At 41.8% G+C, this 27681-nt stretch overlaps 1 protein-coding gene across 2 annotated transcripts in view; it reads left to right on the top strand.

The window, feature by feature from the left end:
• LOC147134504 (uncharacterized) overlaps positions 1-27681 on the top strand; it is a 229640-nt gene that overhangs the window by 67212 nt on the left and 134747 nt on the right. For both annotated transcript variants that reach the window (XM_086054778.1, XM_086054779.1), the window contains exon 4: positions 10613-10744. In XM_086054778.1, the coding sequence (XP_085910904.1) occupies positions 10613-10744 (132 nt within the window). The remainder of the gene's footprint in view (positions 1-10612; positions 10745-27681) is intronic.

The raw sequence follows: 27681 nt of genomic DNA, 5'->3' as shown, positions 1-27681 counted from the left end.
AGTGCTGTGACTAGCTTCTTCAGTTTTGTTTGTATGTGTGTGTGCGTACTTGCTATCAGCGCATGTGTTCAATAAAGCGGCTGAATTCATTGTCCTGTTAGTGGCTGAAATAACGAGCCTCAAATACTCTGGTCCCTCCCTCCTCCCTACTTCCACCTTTTATTCAGAACTTTCCCCACGGGCAGATAAACAATCCCAGGAAGCAACGGCGAGGGACTAAAGAGACAGTAAATAGAAAGTTCACATAGACTTGACCATGCATAATTCAGTTTTTTTTTATTTTTTTTTTTAAATCTCAGCAACAATATCACATCATCCCTGCCAAGTCAGGTGTTGCTTTCAGGGGCAGTCTGAAATTGTAGCTTTAATCACATAAATGAGCGATTGGTCCTTATTTCCTTTTTGTTTAGTCTTATCCATCATTCATCCATCCATCCCAGTTTTTGTCTTCAGGGCCAACATGAAATCCTTGTAACCATCACGTGTGTGTCTTTGTGCATGTGTGACGCTGAGGGCCTCCTTTCACTCTCACACACGCACCCCCCCATCGTCTGACTGGAGATATAGCCGTCATGTCAGCGGAATATTGATGCCCGCGTGGCTCAAACGGGGAAATTATAACGCGGCGGGCCCGGGAAATGCATCTTAATTGCTGTTTAAGTGGGCGTCTTCATCAGAAAGACAGACAGCGAGCCCGGCCAGCCGTGTCCCAATATGACGCCGATGAGGCAGATAGACGGCTGATCGGTCGTCGGCAGCGATCGGTATAAATAATGAGCTCATAAAGCCCAGTGTCTAATCGAGGCCTGCTTTGCAGCTACAACATTCTTTATTGTTGGCTTTTATGAGACGCTATTGCGATACCATTTCGTAGTGGTGTGACGCCACCTCCTTCATTAATGATTTCAGGCGGTCCCCGAAGGCAACAACCGACGTGAAATGTAAGCTTTGGTGTTGTGTAACTCGACCAAACAAAAGGATGTAATGTGTTCTAGTGGCCCGGGGACCTACTTTTTTAGGAAACTGCAGGGAATAGCAAGCGTTTATTCGAAGGTCTATGTGTGAAGCGAAACGTATGTTTTTGTAAACTAAAACAATTTGGACTGCTCTGAATGTAATGGACTGTATTTGATTTTGACAATCAGTCAGCAAGAAACCTAAAATATGCGACAAGACAAGTGTCTATTATTCAAAATAAGCGGGTGTTTTTGTTGTTGTTGTTTTTTTTTTACTTTTAATGAACGCAACATTTTTCTGAATGGACAATTTCTAAAACTATCGCAAAAACACTCCGTTTGCAAAACTAAAAGCGCAAACACTGCTTTGTACTTAGTTTGTCATTTTGTAATGCACAACATACTCCTTAACAGTCATTTTCCAAGTGATCAACGCACTCCTTCCAAAACTAAACGCATTCATGGCTAGTATTTACTCTATTCTGCCAACAAGAGGCAACTGTTTTAGATTATTTTGCAATCAGTCTCTGAGTACTGAATAAGCCACAGGTAAGCTGTTGGTGTGAATTACAGAGGAGGGAAGAAGGAAGAGTGAGAAGAGTGACAATTAGAGGAGGTAGAGGAAATGGAGGTGAAGAACAAAAAGGAGGGGGTGAAGGAGGAAGGCGAGTAAGAAATGGAATTTGTGCACGGAGAAAGTGAAAGCCAGATGTTTTTCATTCTTCCCATCAGTGTGTAGTTGCCGCTTATTAATATGATGGCTTGTGTTCGTTGTATGATACAAAAATAAATGTTTACAAAGGTTTGAAAAGTTAAGCAAGACTTAATTTGCTTTTTTGCAAGAGAAGTATGGCGTTTTGCCATTTTGGTGAAAGGGTTTCTTATTCGTGTGAAGAATTTGGCGAAAATAGTCAAGAGTCAGAAAAAAATGCGCTTAAGCCGTCAGAAAAAAAAACGTCGCATCAAAGACAGTTTAGTCTTTTAGCCTTTGACAAATGATAAAAAATGTTTTATCACACATCAAAAAACGTCTTCAATGAATATAACTTTATTTTGTAAACAGCAACGACAACTTAGCCTTCAAACAACATACCTGTTTTTCGAAAGATCACAGCCAATTTTGTCTTGAACATCAAAGACAACGTAGCCTTTGAGGACAATTTGTGAACGTCAGACGATTTCGAGGCGAACGCATATTTTCGTCTTTGTTGTCGCCAGGCTCGTACTACTCGGCGAGGCTTTCAAGGCTTGGTGGTCCGAGTGCTTATCGCCTCTCGTCGTCTTCCATCTGCTGTAAAAAAAAAGAAAACATGTCGGCTGCTGGAAGACTTCACAACCTCATAGTTGATACAAGAAAATTGAACTAAACTCCCAGTTATCTGCCCAAATAATCATCATATTTGTTTTGCATTGTTTGGCGGCCAGAGCGACAAACCCAAAGCCGCTGTGTTATCTGCAAAAAGGCGCAACAACTCCTCAGACTCCGCCGCCATTATGTCGGCGTGTTTACGCTCGCTAAGCCGCCCGTGCACGGGGGCCGACCCGCCGCCGGTCACCGTGGAGACGATAAAGCTCCGTCATAATTGCTTTAGCGCTTTTGTTGTGCCCGCCAGGCGCTCGCCGGGGAGGGTTTGCGAGTTAGTGCAGATAAAGCCGACTCGGCGGGATTCGCTCTCGTGCCACTCATCTGGAAAGAATCAAATAAATGTAATAGAATGTCGTTGTGGCCGGGCGACGTTGTTGCGACGGTTCGCCGGCCTGCCCCCTGGCGTGTCCCTGAACAAGGTGACGGCTGTGCATAAACATCAAGTTACATTTTTCATCGTGTAAAATATGGCATGACTTTCTGTCAACTTTGAGCGGGTGTAACCTTCCGGGACGGAAATCTGAAATTGGAGCTTCCCCCATTTAACTGAGAAATTGTTCCAAATGTACTTGTCTCCCTCAATCCATCCGCCCATCCTGTTCGGTCAGATGTTTGCTTCAAGCGCAGTATGACAGCCATCCACCTAGCCAATGCGTTCATCTAATTGAGTCTGGCACGCAGCCTTCAGGAACAGCATGAACCGTATGAAGCCTTCCATTCATCCAACTGAATCAGGTGGAGCCTTCAGGCTCAGTCTGAAACTTTAGCTTTCCTCACACAGCCAATTGGTCGCTCCAAATTTCCATGTTGTTTCCATCCATCCATCCAATCGAGTGCAGCGTTGCCTTCAGGGACACTGAAATCATCTAGGTCCCCGTCCCATCCGTCCTGACTTTGCCAACTTTGAGGTGCAGGTGTGTGCATGTATGTCATCCAGACAAATGATGACGAGCCAGATGCTCACAACGCCGGCGACGCCCCCCAACCTGGACAAGATGGCCGGCAACCCACCGGCAGAAGCTGACAAGCTCTCGAGTGCGCCATTTAATGAGATCTAGTACTATAGTCTGCCTTTTTTACCATAATCACGCTTGGGTATTAATATAAAGAGAGGCGATCTTGCTATTATAGTTTGCGGTGGCGAGCTGTTCCTATTATTTGGGTTGCCTCGTTTAGCATACTTGAAAACAGCAAAACATTGCAAACATCTCTCAAAATGTAATTAGATGTATGGAAAAATACTCCAGATTATTACAAGTTCTGGATAGAACCATGCAATCATCTGCATAGCCGTATGAATTCCTTAAAAAAAAAATCAAAAGTAACCCAGTCAAAGACAGGCTCTGAGCTAGCTTTGTGGACGTCTACATTTAAATTCCTAAAAAATCCAAAGGTATCCAGATAAACACAGAATTTGGATAAAGATTAGCGCAAAGTCATTTGGATTACACAAACATGAACTAAACTTCATCAGTCATGCATTTAATTGCAAAGACAAAGTGCTAAACAATATGGAGACTGGAAACCAGAATTTTTTTTTTTTTTTTAAAAGCATTTAATTATCATTCCAATATATGTTGTGAATTTAGCAAGACTGTATGATAACTTGCCTAAACCAAGTAATGACTTGACTCGACTTGCTTGAAATTGAGTGGGAATTTGATTTAACTTGCGATTTTTCTTTTCAGGATGACTTGTGACTAAAGGTTAAGACTTGAGACTTGCGACTTGCACATATGTGACTTTCCACCACATCTGTCGCTCACACAATGTAGACTTCATCAAGTGATGGTGCGCTGATATCATTCGTCTTCACAAGGACTCACTTGGGCAAACCTCTTCTCCCACACACGCACGTTGCGCCATAAAAGGAAGTCATTAATTTTCAGCGGGAGCCATTTTTGTCTCCTGAGGAAATTTAATTAAATCCCCCGATCAGAGCTTTTCTTCACCGTGTTCTATTGGGCCGTTTAGCAGTACGGTACACCTCACGTTAATCACCATTCCAGCTAACGCGCAACTTATTAGTATTACCGTCAGCGGTGGTGTCAACTGGAAGGAAAAGGCTAATTTTTCATCCGTTTCATCGAGTTTGAATCAATGCCCATGTTTTTGCAAACATCAAAGACAATGTTGGGTGTTCAAAGAGTCAAAATAGGATTTTGGAGAGCATCAAATATAACTCATTTACTCTTCCAAAAATCCAACATGTTTTGTGAAAAAAACCCCCCCAAAAAAAACAAGTTAGTCCATTTGATTAACCAAATGAAAAATCAAATATAGTTTTAACGTCTTTAATTCACCAAATATACCTCAGGAATTTCATCTTTGACAAACCTTACTTTTTGGGTGAACGTCAAACAAAGCTTAGTTGTAAACATAGAAGAACACTTAATTGAATTGATTAAACTACTCTATGCACTTTGTTCAACATCAAATACATTTTAGTCCTTAGTGTAGGGATAGCGTACATGTTTTTGGAAACATCAGAGCCAAGTCTGAGTATAAACTCAACATTGTTTTTTTTTTGTGAAAATTAAAGACGGTGATTAGTATTCAATGACCCATTACATGATTTTTTTTTTTTTAAGCAACAAAACATTTTGGGGGTAAACATTGAAGATAATGTTTTCTTCATAAAAATTAAAGACTCTTCGAATGTTCAATGAACCTAAAATTGACGTTTAATATCAGTGAGCCCGATGTGCAACATTTTTTGTGAACATGAAACTCATTTTGGGTCTTCAACAAACCATACTTGCATATATGTAAAAATCAAAGACACTGCTTGTTTTTCAATGTTCCGACGTTCATGTTTTTTTAAGCGACAAAGTACATTTAGAGTTGTGAGCAAATACGCTTTTGAAAACAATACATTTTTGTCTTTGCTTAAAAAGACGGTTGTTGGCGTGTTGAATGGACCTAATGTATATTTTTGTTAACATCAAAGACAAGCATGCGTCTTTGATGAAATAAATATGTGAGATGCAAATCTAATACACTTTTGAGTTTCCAGTGAAGCTAACTACATTTTTTATGTGAACAGAGAATACAAGTTTAGTCGACCAACGGATCTATCATTTTGTAAACATCAAAGGAAATGTGGTGTCTTTGAACCTAACGTACGTGTTTTTGTTGCTGTGAGGCAGCTGCGCTCACCCCAGTCATGCTGTATTACAAAAAGGCTGAATTGATCATCAAAATCACACGCTCCTGCTCTCTGTTTGAGAGCCCGAAGGTGCTCGCCCATGCAGATTCCGGCGCCTGATCCCGCTCATTAATTGTCGTTATGGCCGTTATGACAGTTTAATTTGCGGCGGTGAAATTGGCCACGGGGGAATTGACGGCCCCGGCGAAGGCGTCATAGAGACGATCAACGGCGACGAGATCAACAAAGACAAAATCATTGTTGGAGGACAAATACTGTAAGTGGGGGAGAGAGACTGAGCCTTGACGCAAATAGCAGGAAACTGACGTCCCCTCAAAATGTTTACAATTGCAACCATAATTATATAACTATGATCCCAAAACACTTTCATATCATTTCAAACTCATGTTCGGGAAATTTGATTTACAAAAAAAAAAAAAAAAAAAAACTCTGAAAGTGCATGCCTTCGTGCACGTGCGACGACTCTCCACAACTTCCACTAACTACGCAGGCTAAACTTAGTTCATTCCCGACATTCAAACTCTCATTAGAGACATACTTCCTTGACACCTATTATTCTAGTGGAGTTCATTTTTTTCTGTGACCACGCTCGGAACTCAACACAATTGTATCATCATCTTTCTCGATTTAAATTAATGGACGTACCATTAATTCATTCCAGCCTCCCGCCCCAAAAACATTTTTTTAATAAGAAAAAATAGCACTCTATCATTGGACATTCACAACATGCACCCGTATATAACGCCCCTGTTAAAAAGCTTTTTTTTCCCTCTGCACGTGTGTATAATACGGTCCCTCGATTTGATGGTATACTTAATTATCAGAGTGAATAATATGAATCAATAAAGATTCAAAACGTACCAATAAAGTGTCAATTCATTTGAATCCAGGTAAAAACTATACTCAGGATCGTTATCTGGCTACTGCAGAGCTTGCTGATGAGCTTATCATTTGAATCAGGTGTATAAGAGGAGGGAAACATCTAAAACAAGCAGGATGGTGGCCCTCGAGGACCAAAGTTTGAGACCCCTGCTCTAAACCATGTGAAAAATATCCATTTCTGATGAAGCACCCCTCGAGTTGGGATCATCCCCCCCCCCCCCCCCCAAAAAAAATGTGTGTTATTCATGAGATTTCACCGTAGTTGTTTTTCACTGAGGCAAAAATATATGAAGAAAAAAAAACAAACATTGTTCATTAGTGAATAGCGAACCACAAATCGACGGCGTTTCACTACTTGTATCGAAAAATTCAAGACAATTGTACCGCTAGACACTTTCATGTGAATCCATGTTTGGCCTCCGAGGAGACCCTTTCCAAGAAGGCTGCTTTTCCTCATTATTCCCGCTGAATGGGGGTCAAAAGACACACACATACACAAGCACTGTTGTTTGCTTACACTGGATAAACACGACAAATGTCACTAAAGGCCAGCCTGGCGGTGCGCAGCCCAGCACCCCGAGGGCGTCGGGACGGTGACCAGCGCCGCAGGGGTCGCTTGGCGGATGCCGAAAAGACCATCGCCACAAGGGTGATGCATCAGCAGTTACTCAAATAATGCACAATGCATGTGCTTCGCAGTAGTTACAGGCGGATCGATCCAAGTATCGATTTTGTATTGCTATTGATATGCGCTTTCAGCAAATACTGTAATGAGCAAATATTTACGTGGACTCGGTTCTTTTTGCTTTTTTTGTGAAGCTTGGAAAGCTTTCTTTCAAAAGCTAGAAACCGAGTGCACTGAAGCAGAGCCAGTGTGTTTTCCATCCATCGAATTTCTATGCAAATTGCCTTTATTAGGATTCGATGTGATTTGGAGCCAGCTGACTTTTATGTGGAGTGACCAATTATGTGTTTAAAAAAAAAAAAGAAGCGGAAATTAAGGGAGATTTCACACAATTGTTTTTTTTTAAATAGTTTATTTTAATAGTGATACTTTTTGCACTTTGTCTATTTAAAGGGGAAGTCAAGTCACAAATTTGCCATGACTGGTCATAAGCAAGTGTGATTTTTTTCAATCCACAGCAAGTGGCAGGTCAAGGCAAAATGCCCCCCTGAGATGGATAAATATGTGTGGATTTTGCTGCTTAATTCATACAAACGCAATATTAATCAGAATGCCATGTGCTAGTGGGGGTGCATAGAACATATTATTGTAAAGAACATTTTTGACTTCCTTTTTAAGTCATTCACTGCCAAGGACATATTTGGGTTTTTTTTTCACAGTCCAGCCATTCAATCCCAGGAATTTATTTATATATTTTTCAATATTTTTCAAATGTTAGGGTAAAAGAGGGTCTGAAAATGTCTGGCACTGAATGAGTTAAGAAGAAATCCAGACATGACAACGTTGGAATTGTATTTATTTATTTAACTGTTCTATTGTAAGTATATTTGAACTTTTTAATGCCCTGAATATGTCCTTAGTTTTAACTACCGGCAATTCATAATCAAAGACAAAAAACAACAACTTTGTAATACAGAAAATTCATTAAGCATAAAAAGTATTGACGTTGATGACACACAAATACAGTCATTTAAACTTTTAATTGTCATTCATATGCAAGAAGAAGTTCATAGTGGAAATGTAAAAGCAACTCCAGTTTTTCCTTCCTGTATCGCTGATGAAATGCTCAGTACGTGTTTCGATGATGTCACACGACATGAGGCCGTGTGATAAATGGATGAATCACAAACCGGCCGACTTGTTGCTGCGCGTTTAGTTTAGTGTTATCGTGCACGTCAAGGCAATAGCGGCCGGGCCAGCTGGTAGCAATGAGCAAGCCTTTGTGTATTATGCAGATGGACTTTTACAAAGATGCTTTATATTTTTCTCCCTGTACGTAATGTTAAAAATATACAGTAGTATATATCGCTGTGCTTTATCCATATTGTTAGGATAATATGGTGCCATGAATCACTGTGCTTCTGTAAGAAACTATCCTGTCACCTTTGAAATGACCATATGGCATGCCATCCATATGAGCTCACAGTGCTACCAAACTTAATATAATTAATTATTATTAATCATATTGAATTCATTATGATTATTCATGTAAATGAGCTTAAAAACATTCAAATAATATTGTATTGGGGAATTTGTGATCATTTTCTTCCAATTTATCAACTGTCACGAAACTGGCATTTTGGGATATTATTTGTACCGTTAAACCACTTAATTGATATTGTGATGTGTGGTGGATGTTTCAAAAAAAAAAAAATAACGATTGTCACGTCATGTCTGTAACATGATACTATCTCTTATCGGTGACAAAAAATAATCGTAATGTCAGTCACTCTGCGATTCCTATCCCTCTTAAATAAGATTACACTTAAATAGAATGGATTATGCAGCATTATCACTGTATCATGATACTATCTTTTGGAGCAATGCTTTGTTAACTTGAGTCAGACTGTCTGTCTGACCTTCCTCACACACTACATGGAATGTGAATTTGATAGTCAATGCGTGTGGACGTGTGTGCGTGTGTGTGTGTGCGCGCGCACACACACTGGCCTTGTTTTGCATGCTGTACAAGCCTGTCGCTGCCTCCCTCTTCCTCGCCTCACCTCCCCATCATTCACTTGAGGCGCTGGGCTGGCGGCGTGACGAGCCCCCTGTCTCAACGTGAAGGAAGAGGAGGAGGAGGAGGAGGAAGAAGACCTTTTTGGTGGTGGTGGTGGGGGGGCGGTCAAGATCTCAGATTTGACAGTTTTTTTTTGTTTGTTTTCGGTGTGAAATAATTGTCTTCTTTATTTATCAAATTATTTTTAAGCTTTTACCATTGTGGTAGCTCCAAACAGGTGTCTTGGGGCGAAAGGCGGACTACACCCTGATCCAGTATTTTTAAGAGCACATTTCATTTGATTCATTGATTTTATATTGAGTGATTTTATATCCATTTAACTACATTGGAACCTTGGTTTCCAAATGTAATTTGTTCCATGGTTCCACTCGCAAATTGAAATCTCAGGATTGGTGATGTGACTATAGAAAACATGCACATGGTGATGACGATCCTCAAATTATATACCGTACAGCCCTGAATATCACTATTGTTGGTCAATTTCATTTTTCTTGGAGCCATACTAAGGGCTAATTTAGAGTAAATGTAACAAAGATTTGGGTGTGACACCTGGACCCAAAGATCTTTACGTGGCACGACAAAATGCACAACTGATCCTTCTGCAGCCATACATGGTGAGCGGGGACGAGTGTGTGAACAGAGGCAATATTTATTTGACACTTTTCTCCATAAACCAAATTGTTCCTAATTGTGTCATTTGTTAACCAAGGTAGCACTGTGCTAGTAATGGCTATCACTAGCGACGGACTAGCGGACACACTTATTTGTATTTGTTGACATCGTAAAGTATTCTGTCTCAATATCAGGGTATATATATTTTTACACTGAAAGGTCGACACCTCTGTCACCATTTAAAAAATAAATAAATAAATAAATATATATATATATATATATATATATATATATATATATATATATTTACTCTTAATTATTCCCCTTTTTTTTTTTGCCAAAGAGGATGAAGCAATGGCATTTCTCTGTTGATAAAGGTCAAAGACTCCTGCCTCGCTGCTAATAGAAAGTCTATTTGTGCACCAGGTCAATTGCAAGTGTGGGCAAACTCTATACTGTTGGTTGATACCTTCCTTTTTTGGTGTAATTAAACGGGAGACTTCATAGCCCTGATAGCAGCAAAGAATAAAGAAAAATATTTCATTGAAAACATGTTATTTTGCAGGAATAATCATTACACTGCCCCCTAGTGGCCAATGCACGAACCAGAAAAAACAAAACCGAAACTGAACGGATTGATGGCATTTCAATTGGGAAAGAATTTGTACGTTTTGAGTTTCCACTTTGGTTATGGAGCAAATTAAACACGCAAGTCAAGGCACCGCTATACGAGAAAATTGAGTTACCATCTTGTTCACTGAACGAATTAGACTCGCATAGTGTCGCGATTTTGCCTGCTATCACGACTGACTAAATGTTACAATTTCAAGTCTATTTGTCATCCTCAGCGTGAGAGACTATTACAGATACGCGGCCCGCACATCCGTCACGCTAACCCCAGTCATCCTCTCGCATTTGACAGGTGAAGGGTGCTCGGGCCTCGGGGGCGGATGGATGGCGGCGTGAAGAGCGATCGGGCGTCACGGAGGCGGCGACAGATAGCGAGCCAACGCGGAGAGATCGGTCTCGATCGGACTCCATTTGTCACGAGCAAGTGAGTTATACGTTAAAAAAAAGTAAAAAAAAAACGGATTCAGAAGCAATACTGTACCTGCTTGCAGATGCCATTTTGTGGCGCTTCCATTTGCTTGAGGATTGTCAAAGCGATTAGGGGAGCGAGGCCCAAACAAACAAACAGTAATCCACAGTGAACAGTGTGCTAATAACATTGGATGCTGATATTAGTGGAGGAAAAGACTCGCATACACACACGCAGTCAGTCTGCTAATTGCTTTGTGTGCTGAAAAGGCGCCCGAGTGATATTGCCATGCTGCGGGTGTTTGGCCGCCTCGTAACTGCCGTGCAGTGTGGCAGAGACAAGCTCGTATATTAAGATAACCTCCAAACGGAATGGAATTGTATTTCCCCGGCGGTTCAAACCGCGTCCGCGCTTGTAAACGCGGTGCGGATGAAATTTGGCTTTAATGAAGCGCGACTTATTGCGCACAGCACGACCACAGTACGGCGTGCGCGTGGGCCGAATGCGTGCGCTGTTATCTTATTAGTACTCGGGCTAAAAAAAAAGAAATCAAACATCTGAATATTGTCTACATGAAAATAAAATGATACAGGTGTAATACTACACGTAATTATTTTACAGTAATACCATTTTTGAAGTTTTGTGAGGATTTTTTTGTACAAGATATAAAACTATAGTTTTTCATTTGGATGATTTTGTAATTTGGCAAGAATAGTCATCAGTTTTCAAGTAAAAAAAAAAAATGACCAGAAAACACATCATAGTCTTACAAGAACAAATTACGTGAGTGAATTTTTTACAGCGAATATTCGCAATTTTATGGAAAAAAAAAAGTCATGCCATTTCTTATGTACAGCACTTTGTTACCTGTACAGCTGTGGTTGTTGTTTAAGTGCTTTCTAAATAACCAGTTGTAGTCATCATCATACGTGGAAAATTGCCATAATCATAAGAAAAAGGAGGACAAATTTGTTAGGGGGGAAAAAAAATGAGAAAAATGTACAAGAAAAAGGTTGGGCAAAATCACAAGGAAAATGTTTACATTTAACATAACATAATTTTACAAGTATAAAGTAGGTACATTTGATTTATGCTGCATTATAATTTCACTATATGTGAAACTCCATGGAACAAACCAAATGACTTTACCAAGAATAAAGTCTACTGAAAAAAACCCTCAAAAATGTCCTAATATGACCTGAAGAAATTTAGACGCTGCTGCTTTATTAATCCGCAGTTATTTTCCCAGCTCGGAGGTTATGGTCTGTGAACTCTTGATTTATTTGGGCCAAAATAATTTGGCCTCCTCAAGGTTGCGCGTGTTTACATGTAAACTCGCCGTCTTGGTCTGTTCATTAAAACGCAGCCTGGCCGGCCTTCCTGTAATGAGTCTCTGTGATGGACTCGTATTGGGATGTTGCTCATTAACACACGCGAGGAGGAGGGGGATGACGATAGAAGATGCCAGGTGATCTGAGAAGGTCACGTCTTCCAAAATAAATAAATATTTCATTTTATTTGAAAGGCAACTGCTAGAGACTCCAAAAGAATTTGCTGCCATTATCGCTTGTATTTTTCAAGTCAGGAATAAATGTCGCATATGAGAGTCACCATAGAAGCACTTGCTGTTAAGTAACATTTTAAAGTATCTATCTGGCAACGGGGGTTACCTCGGTTCACGGAACGAATCGTGTTCGGAACCTGGGGTTCCAACTGTATAAGTTTACATAAGTATACAAACAACAACTCTCTGCCCCCATTTGTAAATGTTGTGCCCCTATTTGAGAGGCCTTTAACTCTTGGACTTAAGCAGAATTTATCTGCATTGACATTACCCCGAGCTGCTCTAAACATTGCGGTGAATGAAAGCCTCGTTAAGGACTATGCACGTCCTTGCCTGATTAAAATTCATCCTCTGGACTTTGGAGTTGCGGCTAGCTGGGGCTGCGCTCTCCGAGCAAAAGGGCACGACCATGCCTTATTTATTTAGTCTGTGACCTGGTTGGCCTCATAGAATATTTACTTCATGTTGGGCTGCTCCATCAAAAGTGTCTTCCTGTCATTGCTGTGCCTCTATAGAACATTTTGGGATGATTCGCCGTGACCAGCCATGATTTTGCGAGACTGTTATTGAAGTCCACAGACTTCATTTTGATTTTTTTTTTTTTTTTTTTTTGGGGACATTCAGCAACAGTTTGAAACCCGCACTAGAACACCTACAGCAACAATTGCAGTGTGAGCAGTTGAGTCATTTTGAGAAGTTGAGTGCATTTCAAATATATATTTAGCTCCCGAAGACAGTTTCACCCAGGCGCTTGAAATGTCAGCCATTCTGTAAAACACAAAGACACAGCAAGGCTGTCATTTTTGTTTGAAATGGCCCTTTTAGATTGAATTTTGCCATTTTCAGGGGCTGTCAAAAGCAAATTTGTCCTCAAGATTTTGTCCGTTGGCTATCAAATTTGAACTTCAAAGTGTATTATAGTCTAGCAATGTTTTTTTCAATCTGCCCCCCCCAACCAGCAGGTTCTTCAAAAGCAAATTTGTCCTACAGCTTTTGTCCAGTTGTCACCAAACTTGAAGTTCATACCAGTGATGGAGGCGGGATGCAAAATTCCGAAGGAATTGTTTGAAGCGTCCACTTTGGGTGAGACCGTCATTAGTTCCAGTCGTGGATATTTTGGGGAGAACAAATGAATGATTGGTTTTTATTGTCATTGCACGTTACCGTTAACGAAATTATAGTCAAAATAGCCCCGCCTTCAGTTTGACCAATCGACATGCTATTGAACTGACATGTCCATCATAGTAGTACTCAGTAAACAGTCTCAAGGAAACATGCCCAAAATTAAAGTAAAAAATCTGCCATTTTATCTCAACGTTCCATTTCCGGAAAATTGCCCCTTGGAAATTTAGGAAAAATGGCCTCCAGACACCAGTTTTACAGATCAACATGAAATTCAGAGGAAAGGTATAACAGGAAGCTCCAAAACGTTTCAACAACCTGTAACAGAACAGAAAGGTGGTCGACCATTTTCTTTTCAAGCATCTATTTTAGGCCAATTCCTTTGGTAGCACATCCTGGAAAGTCCAAATAAATAAATAAATAAATAAATAAATAAAATACCCCCTTTCACCAGTTTCACCAATCAACATGGAATTTGGTGGACATGTCTATCATAACAAGGTACAAAAAAGTCTGGACCCATGCCAGAAATAGTTAATTTTCAAGTATTCCTTTTGGGCTAATAACCCTTTAGTGCTCCCTGGAAATTTAGAAAGAAAATGGCTGCGCCAGCAATTTCGCCTAACATGAAGTTGTGTGGACGTCAATTTGGAGAGGTCCTCCATTTTGAATGAAAGCAGCCAATTTGGGGTGAATTCCAGGTGTCCTATTTCGATGCGCGCCTACCGGGGAATTTCCCCAAATGAGCTCTGATCAGAAGCAGTTATCCTTGACAGCTGTGCGATGTTTAATTGTCAAGTGTTTATGCCTTTGCCAAATCACGTCAAAGTTTGATGATTTTATGTTTGGAGGATTTTGCCATGAAAACGTAATTAAATCTGCTCCTCTTCATTGGGATCGGGTCAACATTGTTCAAGTGCACCCGCCGAGAAAACACTGGCCTGAGTTATTGTCGCTGTCGCTGGCGACGCGGAGCAATTAAGGCCAAACGGCGTTGTCGGTTGCCCTCTATTAGTAAACCGGAGTGTTTTGTTGACTCGTCGGCCTCGACCTTGGCGTGCGTACTCTCTCCCGAGCCAAGGTTTCCGCACAGTTGCGCCGCTCGGAGTCGTGGCACGTCGTCACCGAAGCGTCTCAGCTTTTCCACCCCCGGGGAGGTGTCTGACATTGCGTTCCTCTCGCCTCTGCTAAATCCAATCTCCCCCTGCTCGCTTTCTGTTCTTAACACCTTCGTTTGCGTCGCATCCATCCGTACAAGCACCTCATTCCCCCCGCCCTGCACACCCTCGCACCTCGGAGACGATCTCTCCTTCGCCGTCCTTTCGCCGTCTGTCGTCGTCGGCCTTTTCTCTGCGACTGAGCTCCCCCAAGCCTCCTTCGTCTTCATTCTGCCGTCTTATTTCTTGCTCTTTCCATGGCAGCGCGGGTCCGGCAGGTGTAATTGGCCTGCACCGCCGCTTTAATCCGTAGTCTGCTTGTAAATGTAAAGCGAAGCCCGGAGGCTCTTCATTCCCCCCCATTTACACACACGTTTGAATATGAAACCTTTCTTCTAGTCATTTCTTTTCATCTGAATGTGCGATGGGCACACCATCGTGCGTGTGTGTGTGGAATCCCACAACTTTGTCCACACCGAGCGAGTGGCTTCAGTGCTCTCCAGGTGGCGTGTCGACGAGATAATGAGCCTTGAGCTAATTGATTGGGGCTTGAATTAGGCTTTAGCTGTCCCTGATTAATCACACTCCGCTACTTGCGTACTTGCCATCTTTGGCGACTGCCCTACTGCTGTTCGGATCACATGACCAGGCTGGAAATCTTGATGCTTCTCCTCCTTGCAACAATATATTTTAACTAGGGCTGTCAAAATTAAAGCATGAACTATGGGGATTCATTTAAATTTCATAACGCACAAAAATAAAAGAGTTTTGTTGACTTCCTGTAGCAGCTGACCTCTGCTCACTGTGCAGCCAAACTTAGAGGAGAGTCACCGTCGCACGGATGGACCTTTACATTGCTTTACTTTAAAAAGTTGCTCGAAGGCTCATTGGAGAAATCCGGAATAATTTGCAAAGCCAAATTCAAATACCATATTAGTTGTACGTCTTTGGTGTATCGTTCAACTGTTGTATTTTACAGAAAAGAATTGTATTCAGGCATCAGAGAAAGCTACTAGAACAGTCTTTGAATCGAAATATACTTGTATCTTTTTCCACATTAATTCCAAGATTTTACTCAATATCGGTTCGAAGCTTCTTAAAAAATGTTACTTGAAAAATACGATTAATCGCAATTATGGAACATTTTGCGATTGATTAGTTAAAAAATTTGAATCGCTTGACAGCACTAATTTTAACGCATTCCTCATCCATCCATTTTCTGGAATCTTTATGATCTGAGTCGATTTGAGCAAAAAGGCTACATACTGGCCACCATTCAATGAAAAGAACCGCATCTCACCTTCACCCAATCACTGGGTTGGACCTGAAGTCATGCCAGTGAACCATGACATAATTTGTGACGTACTTTTTAACAACTTGAGGGAATGTCTTAAAAAAAAATTATATACTGAAAATATTCATAAGAACGGACAAAGTTTTGCATTAGGAACAAATAGGGCAGTGCCCCTCAAATCTATCAGCTATAAGATAATGATTCGTAGTCATTAGTGATGTGTACTAGAGAGTTGTATACTGTATTTAATATTTTTTTATTCGATGCCAGTCCATCCAAATATATCCGCAAATATGGTTTGGGGGCTGCTGTCGTACAAGGCCTGTTGATGATCCCATCGGGTCAAACACGCCGGCAAGACTAGAGAAGCTTCAATGTGTGTGATGCCGGCTCACATTTAAGGCGAGACGAGAGCGGGCCACCAAATCCCTCATTTTGCCACCGTGCGCAGGATCGCAAGCGTGATGTATGAGGTGGCTTGCCCTTCAACAAGCTCTGCCCGACCTGTTCTCATCAATGGAAGCACGCGCTCACACACCGAAAGGCCGCAGCGGGGACAGCCAGCCCCCTCGCTTAAGCCGGCGACTTCATGAACTCGCCGCGAGCCGCCAGACGCATCCTTCTTTTCCCGACGCCTTCCTCAAAAGTCATCCGGAATTCTCATCACACCTGAGCCCAGCCGGATTGCACATCTTCTTTTATTGAGCGTGTTACACGCAGACACACACGCACACACACATCTACACGCACGCACATTCATACACAGTGTGGAGAAACAAACAAAACAAAATCTATCAAAAGCCCAAAGTGACACCATGCTGCTTCTGTTGTGCTTACCTCTTTTGTTCTCCCGCATTCCAGTCTCCCCCTCCCCCTTTGTGTTTATTCTCCAATTTCACACCTCGTGAGAATTGCCCTCAACTTTCTCTGATTTTTATTTTTTTATTTTCCTCTCTGTTGCTGCTGCCAACCCAGGGGTGGGAGGTGGGGGGCGTGGAGGTCCAGTTATGTCTCCACAGGGGGTAAATAAAAATACCTCTGTAGCACTAATTAGTCAACCGTTTCCGTGAACTTTTGTGGCTCTTGTTCACCTTTCACCGGGTAAAAAGTCAAAGCCGTACAAAGTGATTCCTCAATAGAAAAGCATTACAACATTAAAGTAATGTCTGATAAGTAGCTTTTTGTACAGTCCCTCTAGATTTGGCACAAAAAAAAATGGATATGGCTTCTAAAATGCTGTCTAAGGGAATATCTAAGGCAAGTGATAACTAGCTTACTGCGTTCATGTTAGCATTGTTTTAGTTAGCGTTACCTTCGTAAGTCGACAGACTAATTAACTCGTCTTGACAATCGGTAAATCCATTCTACGAACATCTACAGGATTTCTGTTGAACTGCAACGATTGTAGCTTTAGTTGACTCGATTAGTCAAGTGCCCATTTTTTTCTTTTTTTGGGGGGTAAAATTCAGACCATGAAGACCGTTCGATTTGAGGGACAAATGTGGGCGGTGATTAATTAGCATTTGTTTTAAAGATAATACCAATAAACCGTAATTATATATGCTCGCATTTCTTTACTCGATCAATTGGAAAAAGATCTTGGATGCGTGTCTTTTTTGGCAGCAGAATATATTCAACAGTGACCCATAAACAATTCCACACAATCAATCAGATTGATAATCCTCCCCATCACCAATCATAGTCCTTTGCCTTTAGTTCTTTTTTTGTATTAATTCACCATCCCTCCCTGTCCTTTCTCTGCTGTGTGTGCAGTAAAGCCCTTTGCTACAAGGGGCTTAGACACATGAATGATTGTACCCCACATCTGCCAAGCAACAGGTGACTTAAAAAAATGGCCGTGCGTATTTGCATAAAATCCAACAAAATTTCCTAAGACAAGGTTCTACTCACGCCGGCAGTTCGCAATCAAACATCAAGTTGGTGTTGTAATTCCAAGATTATTGTTTCTGTCCTTTTTAAAACCTTTCTTTATTACAAACTCTCTTCCGGCACGCACAATCCACAACGTGTCGTAAAGCGAGAAAGTAGGTTGAACGCTGGCGGTCGTCGTGGAGTTGCGCCTCGCTGCTCTACTGGGAATCCATTACAGCTGACGACGTGAGACGCGTGATAAACAAGCGGCACTAGAAGTGGTGACGGTGGCGGGAGTCTGTGGTTGATTATAATGAAGGATGTGATGAAAGACACTTGTGAAACACTTGTGGTGATGGCGCTGGTCCAGAAGAAGAATTCACACTGTGATTTGGAGTACCGGTCATCAGCCGACAATTATGTTTGTCCGTCTGCTTTGGACATATTGGACACATATATAAATGACAAAAATAACCAGATACGCGCACAGTTCGTGAGCAACTTCATGACACTTATAGAAGCTAAATGTTTCTATCCGTACAATACGCACGTCTAAATCTATATTTTTATTAGGGGGGGCTGATTCCTGTTCCACTTGCTGTAATTTGTTCCATAACAGGTTCAGAATCAGAATCAATTGGCCAAGTATGTAAAAACACACCATACATATACATATACATATACTTTTCGGACTATGAATCGCCCCGGAGTCTTATTTTTTTTTAAATCATGAAGAGATGTAAGTTGCTCCCCAGTATAAGTCGCATTTTTTGAGGAAATTCATTTGACAAAAACAAGACCAAGAAGAGTAGAGCAAACACGCACACTTTGAGTGATGTTAAGGCATCAGAGTGAATTTCCCAACGCACCTCTTGTTGACGACAGTTGGTTTGTGACTACGGAAAAAACTTTTGCTTTTTCGTTTAAAATGGCTTACCTTGACTAGAATCCCGCATCGCATTGTGGCCAAAGGTAGAATCCTGGTCGGTTACTCTGCCTTTTTGGACTGTAAATCTTTGTTGTGGCGTAAGGAAGCCGCACGATAAGCTACACTCTAAAAACAGTTGGGTTAAAAATAACACAAATTTGGATCGATCCACAAATTGCCTCAATTTGACCCACCTTCTTGTGTTGTTTTGTACAAAACAGCCCAAATTTTGAGGTTGTTTTGTACACAACTGCCAATTTATGGTTTTATTTCTGCAAAACAACCCATAAAGTTGGGTCAAATTGACCCAAGTAGTGGATCGGTCCTTTTTTGACCCAAAATTGCGTTACCTTTAACCCAACTGTTTTTAGAGTGTAGCGATAGGTCACATATTAGTTCCCATGACTACTATGTTACACACACATGTTGCCATGACTACTACTATTACTGCTTATTTAAATAAATTTGACGTGACGTACTGAGGCCAATAGAAAATGGATGGATGGATGTCTACTTTAAAGCTTTAATATCTCCGCTTATACTTCAAATTCAATGGTGTGGCGTACGCATGAAAAATGCTAAAAAAAAAAAAAAAAAATTCATTGTCATTGCCCAATTACTTGTGCATCTCTCTGGGGAAATAATATTTTCCAGCACTAGTGTTAGGAAGTCCCCCGTGTGGCACATGCAGTATTTTGTGGAGAGAAAACGTCGGCTGGCCTTCAAGCCCAAACAATACTGGTCCGGACCACGGGGGTCTTAGGGCTTGGTAATAAATTAAAGATGAGACTGGGCCCGTGCTATTTACACGCGGAGCGGGCGATTAAGTCCTGAATGCTGGTTTGCGGCTCACGAGAGGAGGATATTAAACACAAAGTGTTTTTTTTTTTTTTTTTTTTTTTTTTGGTAAGACGGTGGCCTTTTCTGGCCTCTCTCGCTCCACTTTGCTTTAAATAAGAAAGCGGTATGATGAGAAAGTGAAGGAAGGTATGGCGAAAGTGCGCCCGTGAAGTCTATACTGCCAGTGAATGGAAAGCGGGGAGAAATGAAGGATGAAGGACGGTATATTGAGAGGGCCTGCCGCTCTGTATTCGCTATGCATGTTTGGGCCGGTCAAGTGACGCTCAGCTGGCTCGCGTGCACGCGCGACAAATTAATTCCACTTTAAAGCCGGAGCCTCTCAAAATGAGAAGGGGGGGGAAAAAATACATTAGGAATGAGATCGCGTCGGGCCAATTCTTTCATATGTCAGATGTATTATCCGTTAAGGGTTTGTGCTCTGAAAGCTGGGAGACTTTTAATCATCAGCCAAGTCCAAATGGAAGCGGGAGATAATAAAACAACAATGTAAGAGCCCGGAATGGCTGCCGTAATATGTTCACCTACGCCGTCCCTCTTGATGCTAAATAGATGAAGAAGCCGTGTGCTTACAGCTCAAGAGCCCTCGTATGAAAATTAAAATCATTCTATGTGCAGCTGTGCAGGAACATAAAAAAAAAATCTTAAAGTGGATTTTCCAGAACCAAGATTCGAAGTCAGGACCTCAGTCAAGGACTGGGAGGCAGGTCTGCTTACCATTAGTTTGAATACATTGGAATATTGCAGAATTATCGCATGTGTCCTGATTTCAATAAATAGATCTGGACCAAAAACTCTGGCTGTTTAACATTCATATTTGAGTAGAGCTAAAAAACTAAACTGACTAAAAATCGAGCGTCCGTTATTCGTCATCCATTTGCAGAGTTGGTACCCGTCCGTCATTCGCCTTTTTTTCCGGGGGGGGGGGGGGGGCAGAGTTCCCAGAGAAATACATAGTTAGAACATGCAAATTCCACACCAGGAATGCCCCAGCCGAGAATCGGACCCTGAGCCTCAGAATTGTGATCCAGACACTTGTTCACCATGCTGGCCAAAACCGTAACATTGTAAACAATTTAGTTTTTTTTGAGGCGGGAACTCAGTGGGATTATTAACCAAGTCACTCACCTCCCCTGTTGGACAAAGAAAAGCAACTCGCCGTCATAGTTGCAGCCGAGTCGCTGCGATTCCAAACGCAACACAACGAAACGCAACGCAACGCAACGCGTACACTCGGGCAGCATCTCCAGCCTCTTGGCTTCGCCGTGTCCTTCCTCCCTCCATCTGTCCGTCACTGCAGACGCACGCGCCATTCCAAGCAGCGGTCGCCTGGCAACATGGCTCAGCCTCCCAAGCATATTTCCCAGTTCGCGGGAGATATGCACTTCCAGCCCACTATTATTTCATTACGGCCGAGAGCGGGCGCACGCGTGGGCTTGAGGTTTGGGTTTCTGCGTTTTTGGTCTCCAGCCACCTGCTTTTATTGTAGCCGACCTCCTCTTCCCAAGTAGTGTTTGCCGGGGGAATATTAAAGAGATCACTGCCACTGAATGGGACATTATAAGATAATTAGCAGGGGTTCAGGGCTAGGACATTGCACCAAACACAGATGGCCCTGCTAATTGTATTTACCGTGCATAGATGACCGGTGCGCCTTTTAGCACCCTTAGAATGCTGTGACCTTGGCCTTGTGCTTGGGCCAAGGATCTCACTTAGAACACTTAACGTGGAAGCCTGCAATGGTGGCGTCACATCATCTCCGTGCCCATGATGCAAACACTCGCCAAAACATGCTTGAGTAGATTCCAATGAAAGTTACACTTATATAAATGTACGGTACTTTTTGTGGACTTTCTGTTGTAAATATATCTTCATTGTTGTATCCTTCATGTAGCTATGCAGTAACGTATAGTGACGGGCAGTAACACTGCAGAAGAAAATTCAAACTCAGGCAATTTTATTTTTGATAATATTTTATTGTTCTTATCGTCATACACGGTAAAAAAAAATATAGCAGTCTTCATAGCAAAAAAAAAAAATACAACACTCAGTCTTTGATCTTAGCTACTTCTCTTGGGTCTGTTCCTTCTTTTGGAAGAAGTGGCGCATTGTTAATCCTTTGATGTGTACACTGAGGTCTAGTTATACCCCGGCATCATTATGAAATGGTCTGACTCCAAAATCTATGTGTGACTTTATGGGGATATTTTTCTCCCTAAATACTGGCCGAATTCCAAACTTGCTAACGCTTCTTCCATCTCTTGGAAGGAACGAGAACAGCTGTTGTCAACTAGGCATGTTAGCAGAGATTTCCGTTAGCCTTTATCCAACAACTCTGGGACTTTGCTTCTTCGCATCGGGCATTCGAGGTCCGACGCCGTCCTCCTCTTGCAATCATTTTTACAGTACGACCATTCCTAGGGAGAGTAGCAACCGCGTCATTAGCATCGGGATTCACATTCTCTTTCCACTTTGCTCACTGGATGTTTGTTTGTTACTTAAAGCAGAATGTATTTGTCTGTTGTTTTGTGAGATGAAGATTAGATCACATTCTATGGCCAATTTATGCAGAACTCCAGGTAATTCCAGAGGGTTCACATTCTTTTTCTTGCAACTCTGAAACACTGCAGGATAAACGCGGTGCAACGTTGGGCTTATCTCCATTTTTCTACCCTTCCTCATTAGCTGTACATTTTTTGAAGAAGGGCGCCGAGAGAGTAGCTGTATTTTATCTCCTCAAACATCCGCCTGATTAAATGTGAACAAATTGAGCACCGATTAGCACGTCAGTAAAGTGTGGCCAGGCTGTCAACTCAGTGGGAGCTTAGCAGCGGCGGGAGGTAGAAGTGAAAATGACGATTTCTTTTAAAGCGAAAGTGTGGAAAACGTGATTTTACCTTTTGTCGCTTTGGACATTTCTCCCATCAGAGAGAGAGAGAGAGAGAGAGAGAGAGAGAGAGAGAGACGCTTGGCTGGATTTGAGGCTTTCGCCTTCCATTGATGCCTGTCAGTAATCGGGGTAGTATTGTGGATTCATTCGCTTGATTGATTCCTCACATTTGCATATTAATGAGAGTGTTTGCAGCAGGTAGCACAAGGAAAAGAGAGGCCGAAAAGTTGCATTTTTGGCACATTTATCACTTTGCATTCGCGCGTGGCGATTGGAGGTCAGTGTCTGCTTTTGCATGTATTTACATATTTTTACATGTGAATTTTGGGACTCCTTATCGTGGCTCCGTTTCACTTCTTATTACAGCGTCAACTCGCCGTGGTTTGATTTGGTTTGCGCTTAATAGAAACTCTAAAACAGCTTAATAGAAATAGTACGAATGACAAATGGAAATGGCTCCAGGCCTTTGGATTTCGATGAAAAACAGGAAACAAAGTGGAAAAGTTGACCGATTAGCCGGCTCCACTCTCCTGTGGGGTTTTGCTGTCGTAGCCCGAGGATACTGAATAAAATATTCCCAATTAAGACAGCATTCAGACCGTTCGGTGTTGAGTGCCTGGAATAAAGACCCCCACGTCTACCTACATATCTAGAGTTAAGTATCTTTCAAAATCAATTGAATCTCATACAGAGCATTAACTCATTCGCTGCCAGACATTTTCAGACCCTCTTTTACCATATAACGTTTGAAAAAAAATATATAAATAAGTTCCTGGGATCGAATGGCTGGGCTGTGAAAAGACAAGTAAATTCGTCAATGGCAGTGAATAATTTAAGAATGAAAGCTTTTTCAAGTGTTTGCTAAACAGAGATTCCTGCAAGAGTCACTTCAGACCAAAAAAAACCCTGTTCAATTCTGTGCAGGGGTCCCTGAGACATTTCCTTGCATCCTGTAATTAGTCTTATTTTTTTTTTTCTCATTTTTGTGTTGATCGATGAATCGGGTGTCAGGCACAATTTTTTTCACACTTTCCAGGCTGAACTACTGTTGGAATTTGCCTAAAGTTACTGCTTCAAACCAAAATGTCTGACTTGCCGTTCAATTTTAGACACGGGTATTTGAGACTTTTTTTTTCCTGTGTGTTCCTGTGATGATAGAAATGTCCACACAATTTTGTTGTTTTGGAAACTGGTGTCCGGAGGTCATATTTTCAAACTGCTTGCCGGCGTCAAGGTGTATTTTGAGTATTTGTCCAAATTGTGGCTCAGTTTACTTTCCAAATGACCTTTGAGACGCGCGATGTTACCGTTAGCTCGCGGAACCCTCCAGAAAACACCTCCCACTCCCTCTCGGGTCAAGATTGCTGTGATTTCTGACACTTTGGATGACGGACCGACAGACTCATGCAAAGCAAAGTGGCGTCTCAGCACGTCAGGGCTGCTGTTTGTTCTCGCCGTGGGCTTCGGCTAAATCACCGCCACTTTATGGGCCACACGGACAGAACATTAAGCCCGGGCGCTCTTTTTTTGTAAAGGTTGTCTGCCTCTTAAACTCCGTCAGCCTTTATTGATGTCTCTCTCTGCTCATCTCGTGTGCGGAGATTTGCGACACGGCCCTGCTTTAAATTCACTTCTTCGGCATAAGCTGTTTGTTATGTCAGAGAGGAGCGGGAATGAGGATGTGCAGAGGTGGACACTGCTGTATCTTGGCACCAAATGACACAGCAGATGAATGTGGCACCGTCTCAGATGCCAGACAGCTCCACACGAAAGGATCCACTTTTTACGATGCAATTCTGCATTTTGTTGAATTTATTTTTGTATTTTATTTATTAGTTTGTTTATTTTTACTTAAGTGTGTTGTTACATTTTTATATCATTTTTTCCATTGTTTTGTTATATCTCTCAGAATTATTTCTTTTTGGTGAGGTATTTTGTAGTTCATTTTTTAAAATTATTTGTTAATTGGGTTAGTAATTATTATCTTCTATAATATATAATTTGGCGGCAGAGTGAAAAAGGGTTAGCACATCAGCTTCACTGCTCTGAGGTTGTGGGTTTAAATCCGGGCTCTGGCTTTCTTGCGTGGAGTTTGCATATTCGTATTTGTTCTCCTGGTATCCTCCCGCATTCTCGATTAATTGAAGACTAGGAGTATAGGGTAACAATACGTTTTTTGACCGATTCGATACATATCGATGTAAGGCCCAATGATTCGACACAAAGCATTACAGTATATTGCTTTTTTTAAGCGATACAATTCTATATGATAAAAGTGATTTTGATGCGATGTTTTGGTCCAGTAACAATTGCTTTTCTGTAAAATACACCTTTTCTAATTAAAGGTAACTCGAAATAAACAACACCCTTTTTTTCATTGGATTTTATTTTAAAACCAACTCGGCTTTACTGATTCCGAAATGTTAAAAACTGATATCAGAACAATCTAGTTCTCTTAATATTCCATCGACAAAGTGCAACAGAACAAACAAGTTCTCGTAGCTTACCTTATTATCATAATAAGCTGATTCTATATACGCATTAAAACATCGATGTAAACAACCCCTTTCGATAAAGTGCTTTATATATCTGAACAATATACTCTTGCGGAACAAAAAAATATACATAAAGTATTAAACGTGTACGTTTTCCACAATATATCAACCTGCTGCTGTGATTGCTCTCTATGAAGAACAAATTGTATGTAACAGTAAACAGTTTTGCCAAAGGCGTACAAGTTCTTTTTCAAAAATATCAGCTCGTCTACATGGCAGCAAGATACTTCACCGCGTTCATGGTATTCAAGTAAATGAGGTCATTTACTAACCGTACGCACTGTTTTGTGAACAAAACTTTTAAGTCTGTCTCGCCACCTTGCACGGAAGCCGCCGCTGTCGATTCGTTCAGCTTTGTTGCCGTTTGTGACGCCGGTCGAGATGCGTCGACAGATTGCCGTGTTCCCGTTCCGTTTACGGCAACCGTCTTGTCAAGGCGATCTCCTTTCTTGCAAATCCAAAGTGTTTCCACACAAGCGAAGGCCTTGTCTCCAAAACCAACAACACTGCTGTATCCATATAAACATATGTCATCCTTATTTGATCCAAAATCTTTTTGCAAAAGTTTGGTGGTGGATGCAGCTTAATGTGCACAAGGCAATGAAATGTCTGAGGACAGGCTGTGTAATGACCACAGGCAGGCCCCTTTTTGTACACGCTCACTTCCCCTCTGTTCCCCAGAGCTCACTGCTAAGTGCTAATTGTAGCACGGCAGGGGGGTGTGCGGGGTACATGCTTAAAAAAAAAAAAAAAAAAAGCGGATATTAGCCACCATGCTGGGCTGGCACTGCCGCTCTTGACCTGTCATCTGTGAAATCGGTCTGGCAGGAAGTTGACTCAACAGTACACAGCATGGCAAAGAAAAACAAAACTTGATGTTAGTCAGAAGTGATTAAATAACTCACTTTCAATCAATCACTTTTAGCACTTAAACCTGTCTTTATTACCTTAAGTATAATAAAGCGCCTTTTATAAAAGCAGAATGTTTAATGCAACACTTGTAGCTAATGTTGTGGACCTGTCAATCAGGACAAGATGCACAAAAAAGTCTCAAGGACCCATGAAATTGAAGAGGATGTGTGCCTTCTGGTTTGAAACCGCCATGTTGGGCAAATTCAAGGGCTCCTTGACAGATGAGAGTTGCTAACTTCTGATGTATTTTTTTTTTTTCATTGTTTTTCATTACGGTATCAAAATTTGAAGATCGTTTTGATGATTCTTGCAAAGTAAAAACACAATGACACCAATTTCACATATCGACATGAGATTGGCTGTGTCATAACAAGAGGTACAAAAGTCTCAATGACCCCGCGCCTAAAATTGAACAGGACAGTTTGACACAGCCATTTTGGAGTCAATTCCAGGGCTCGTACTTTGACTTTGAATTAGTCGAAATGAGCTCCATTTAGAGGCATATGTTAGAAGGCTAAATGATTATTTTGTGAGTATGTGCCGTAAAAAAGAGTGTTCACGTTATTTCACTGTTAATAATAAAAGTCACCTGCAAATCTCTTTTGCGGGTCACTCCTCGGCTACCCGTTCAGTTGACTTCTTGTAACTTCTTACGTGTCTTTCCCTTACTCAAAATGGTCTTCTCAGTGTCCGGAGGCAAAAAGCAGAAGCTATAACCCTTTTTCTATATTTCATCTCATTTACCCCTCGCCCCCACCGTAAATCCCCTGTTAAGCTCCATCCTTCATCCTTCAGCCACACTTTTCACCTTCCCAAATCCTTTTCCCAGAGCTTGACTGGACTTATGGATCTACGTCGTCTCTGTCCTGGGGCGTGAGCCCCGACAATTATAGTGTCGCCGTATGAGAGATCAGACGCCAGGCGGGCCAGTGCCATGGGAGGACTTTTTTTTTTTTTTTTTAACTTCATTTCATTCCCAATAGGAATTGGCAGAGCAGCACAGGAAGGAAATGGACCAAGTGTTTCATTTGCGCTCACCTGATGTTTCTTCACTAATGTCAGCAATGAAATGCCCACTCTTTTTTCAAAGCATTTTTTTTCCCTCTCTCCCCAAAAGAAAAAAAATCCTTGCATCATGTTTACGGTTAAATGCTCATATTTGTTCAAAATGAAAAAGACTGACTCCCCCCCCCCTCATTCAAGCCACACACGCTTCCACACTCTTCTGCCACTTGTTTTGGACTCCAAATTTGTGCAGATTTTGGGGTGTTAGAGTTTTGAGGTACTGCTTTCCCCTCCTCTGTAGCAGATGGCTTTGTCAGAGGTGTGCAAGTAACAGATGCCCCCGGTAACCCCCACACACCTGCCCTCCATCGCCCTCTCTAACCTCCCTTCCACCCATTCAAGCCCTCCTGGACCTTCCTGCGCCTCCGTCAGCTCCCACACACAAAAGCTCCAATCTCTGCCTGCTCTTTAGTGTCTTCTCCTCCGTGCTCTGTGGGGGTGCGACAGGGCTGGACCGAGCCGGGTCGTAGCTCTCCGTCTTGCAGCCCAGCGGTGGTGCAGGCCTTCTGGATGGAGCAGATGGTAAGAGAGAGAAACGGGCCTGGAGGAGACGTCCTCTGACTTTGGAACGGGGCCAGATTCCGTCAGGCCTGTCAGATGAACCCGGACTGGACCCTCAAGATATTGTCTCCCTATGTAAAGCAGTGTTTTTCAAACTCTGTGCCGAGGTATTGTCAGGTGCGCCGTGGGAAATGATCTCATTTGTCCGTCAAAGAAAAATACCGGACAGTGTTA

Source organism: Filicampus tigris, chromosome 16 (assembly GCF_054856515.1).
Source record: "Filicampus tigris isolate MCC_2025a chromosome 16, RoL_Ftig_1.0, whole genome shotgun sequence".
NCBI classification, from domain to species: Eukaryota; Metazoa; Chordata; class Actinopteri; order Syngnathiformes; family Syngnathidae; genus Filicampus; species Filicampus tigris.
The sequence above is the reverse complement of the archived record's forward strand: the minus strand, read 5'-3'. Positions and strand labels throughout refer to the sequence as shown.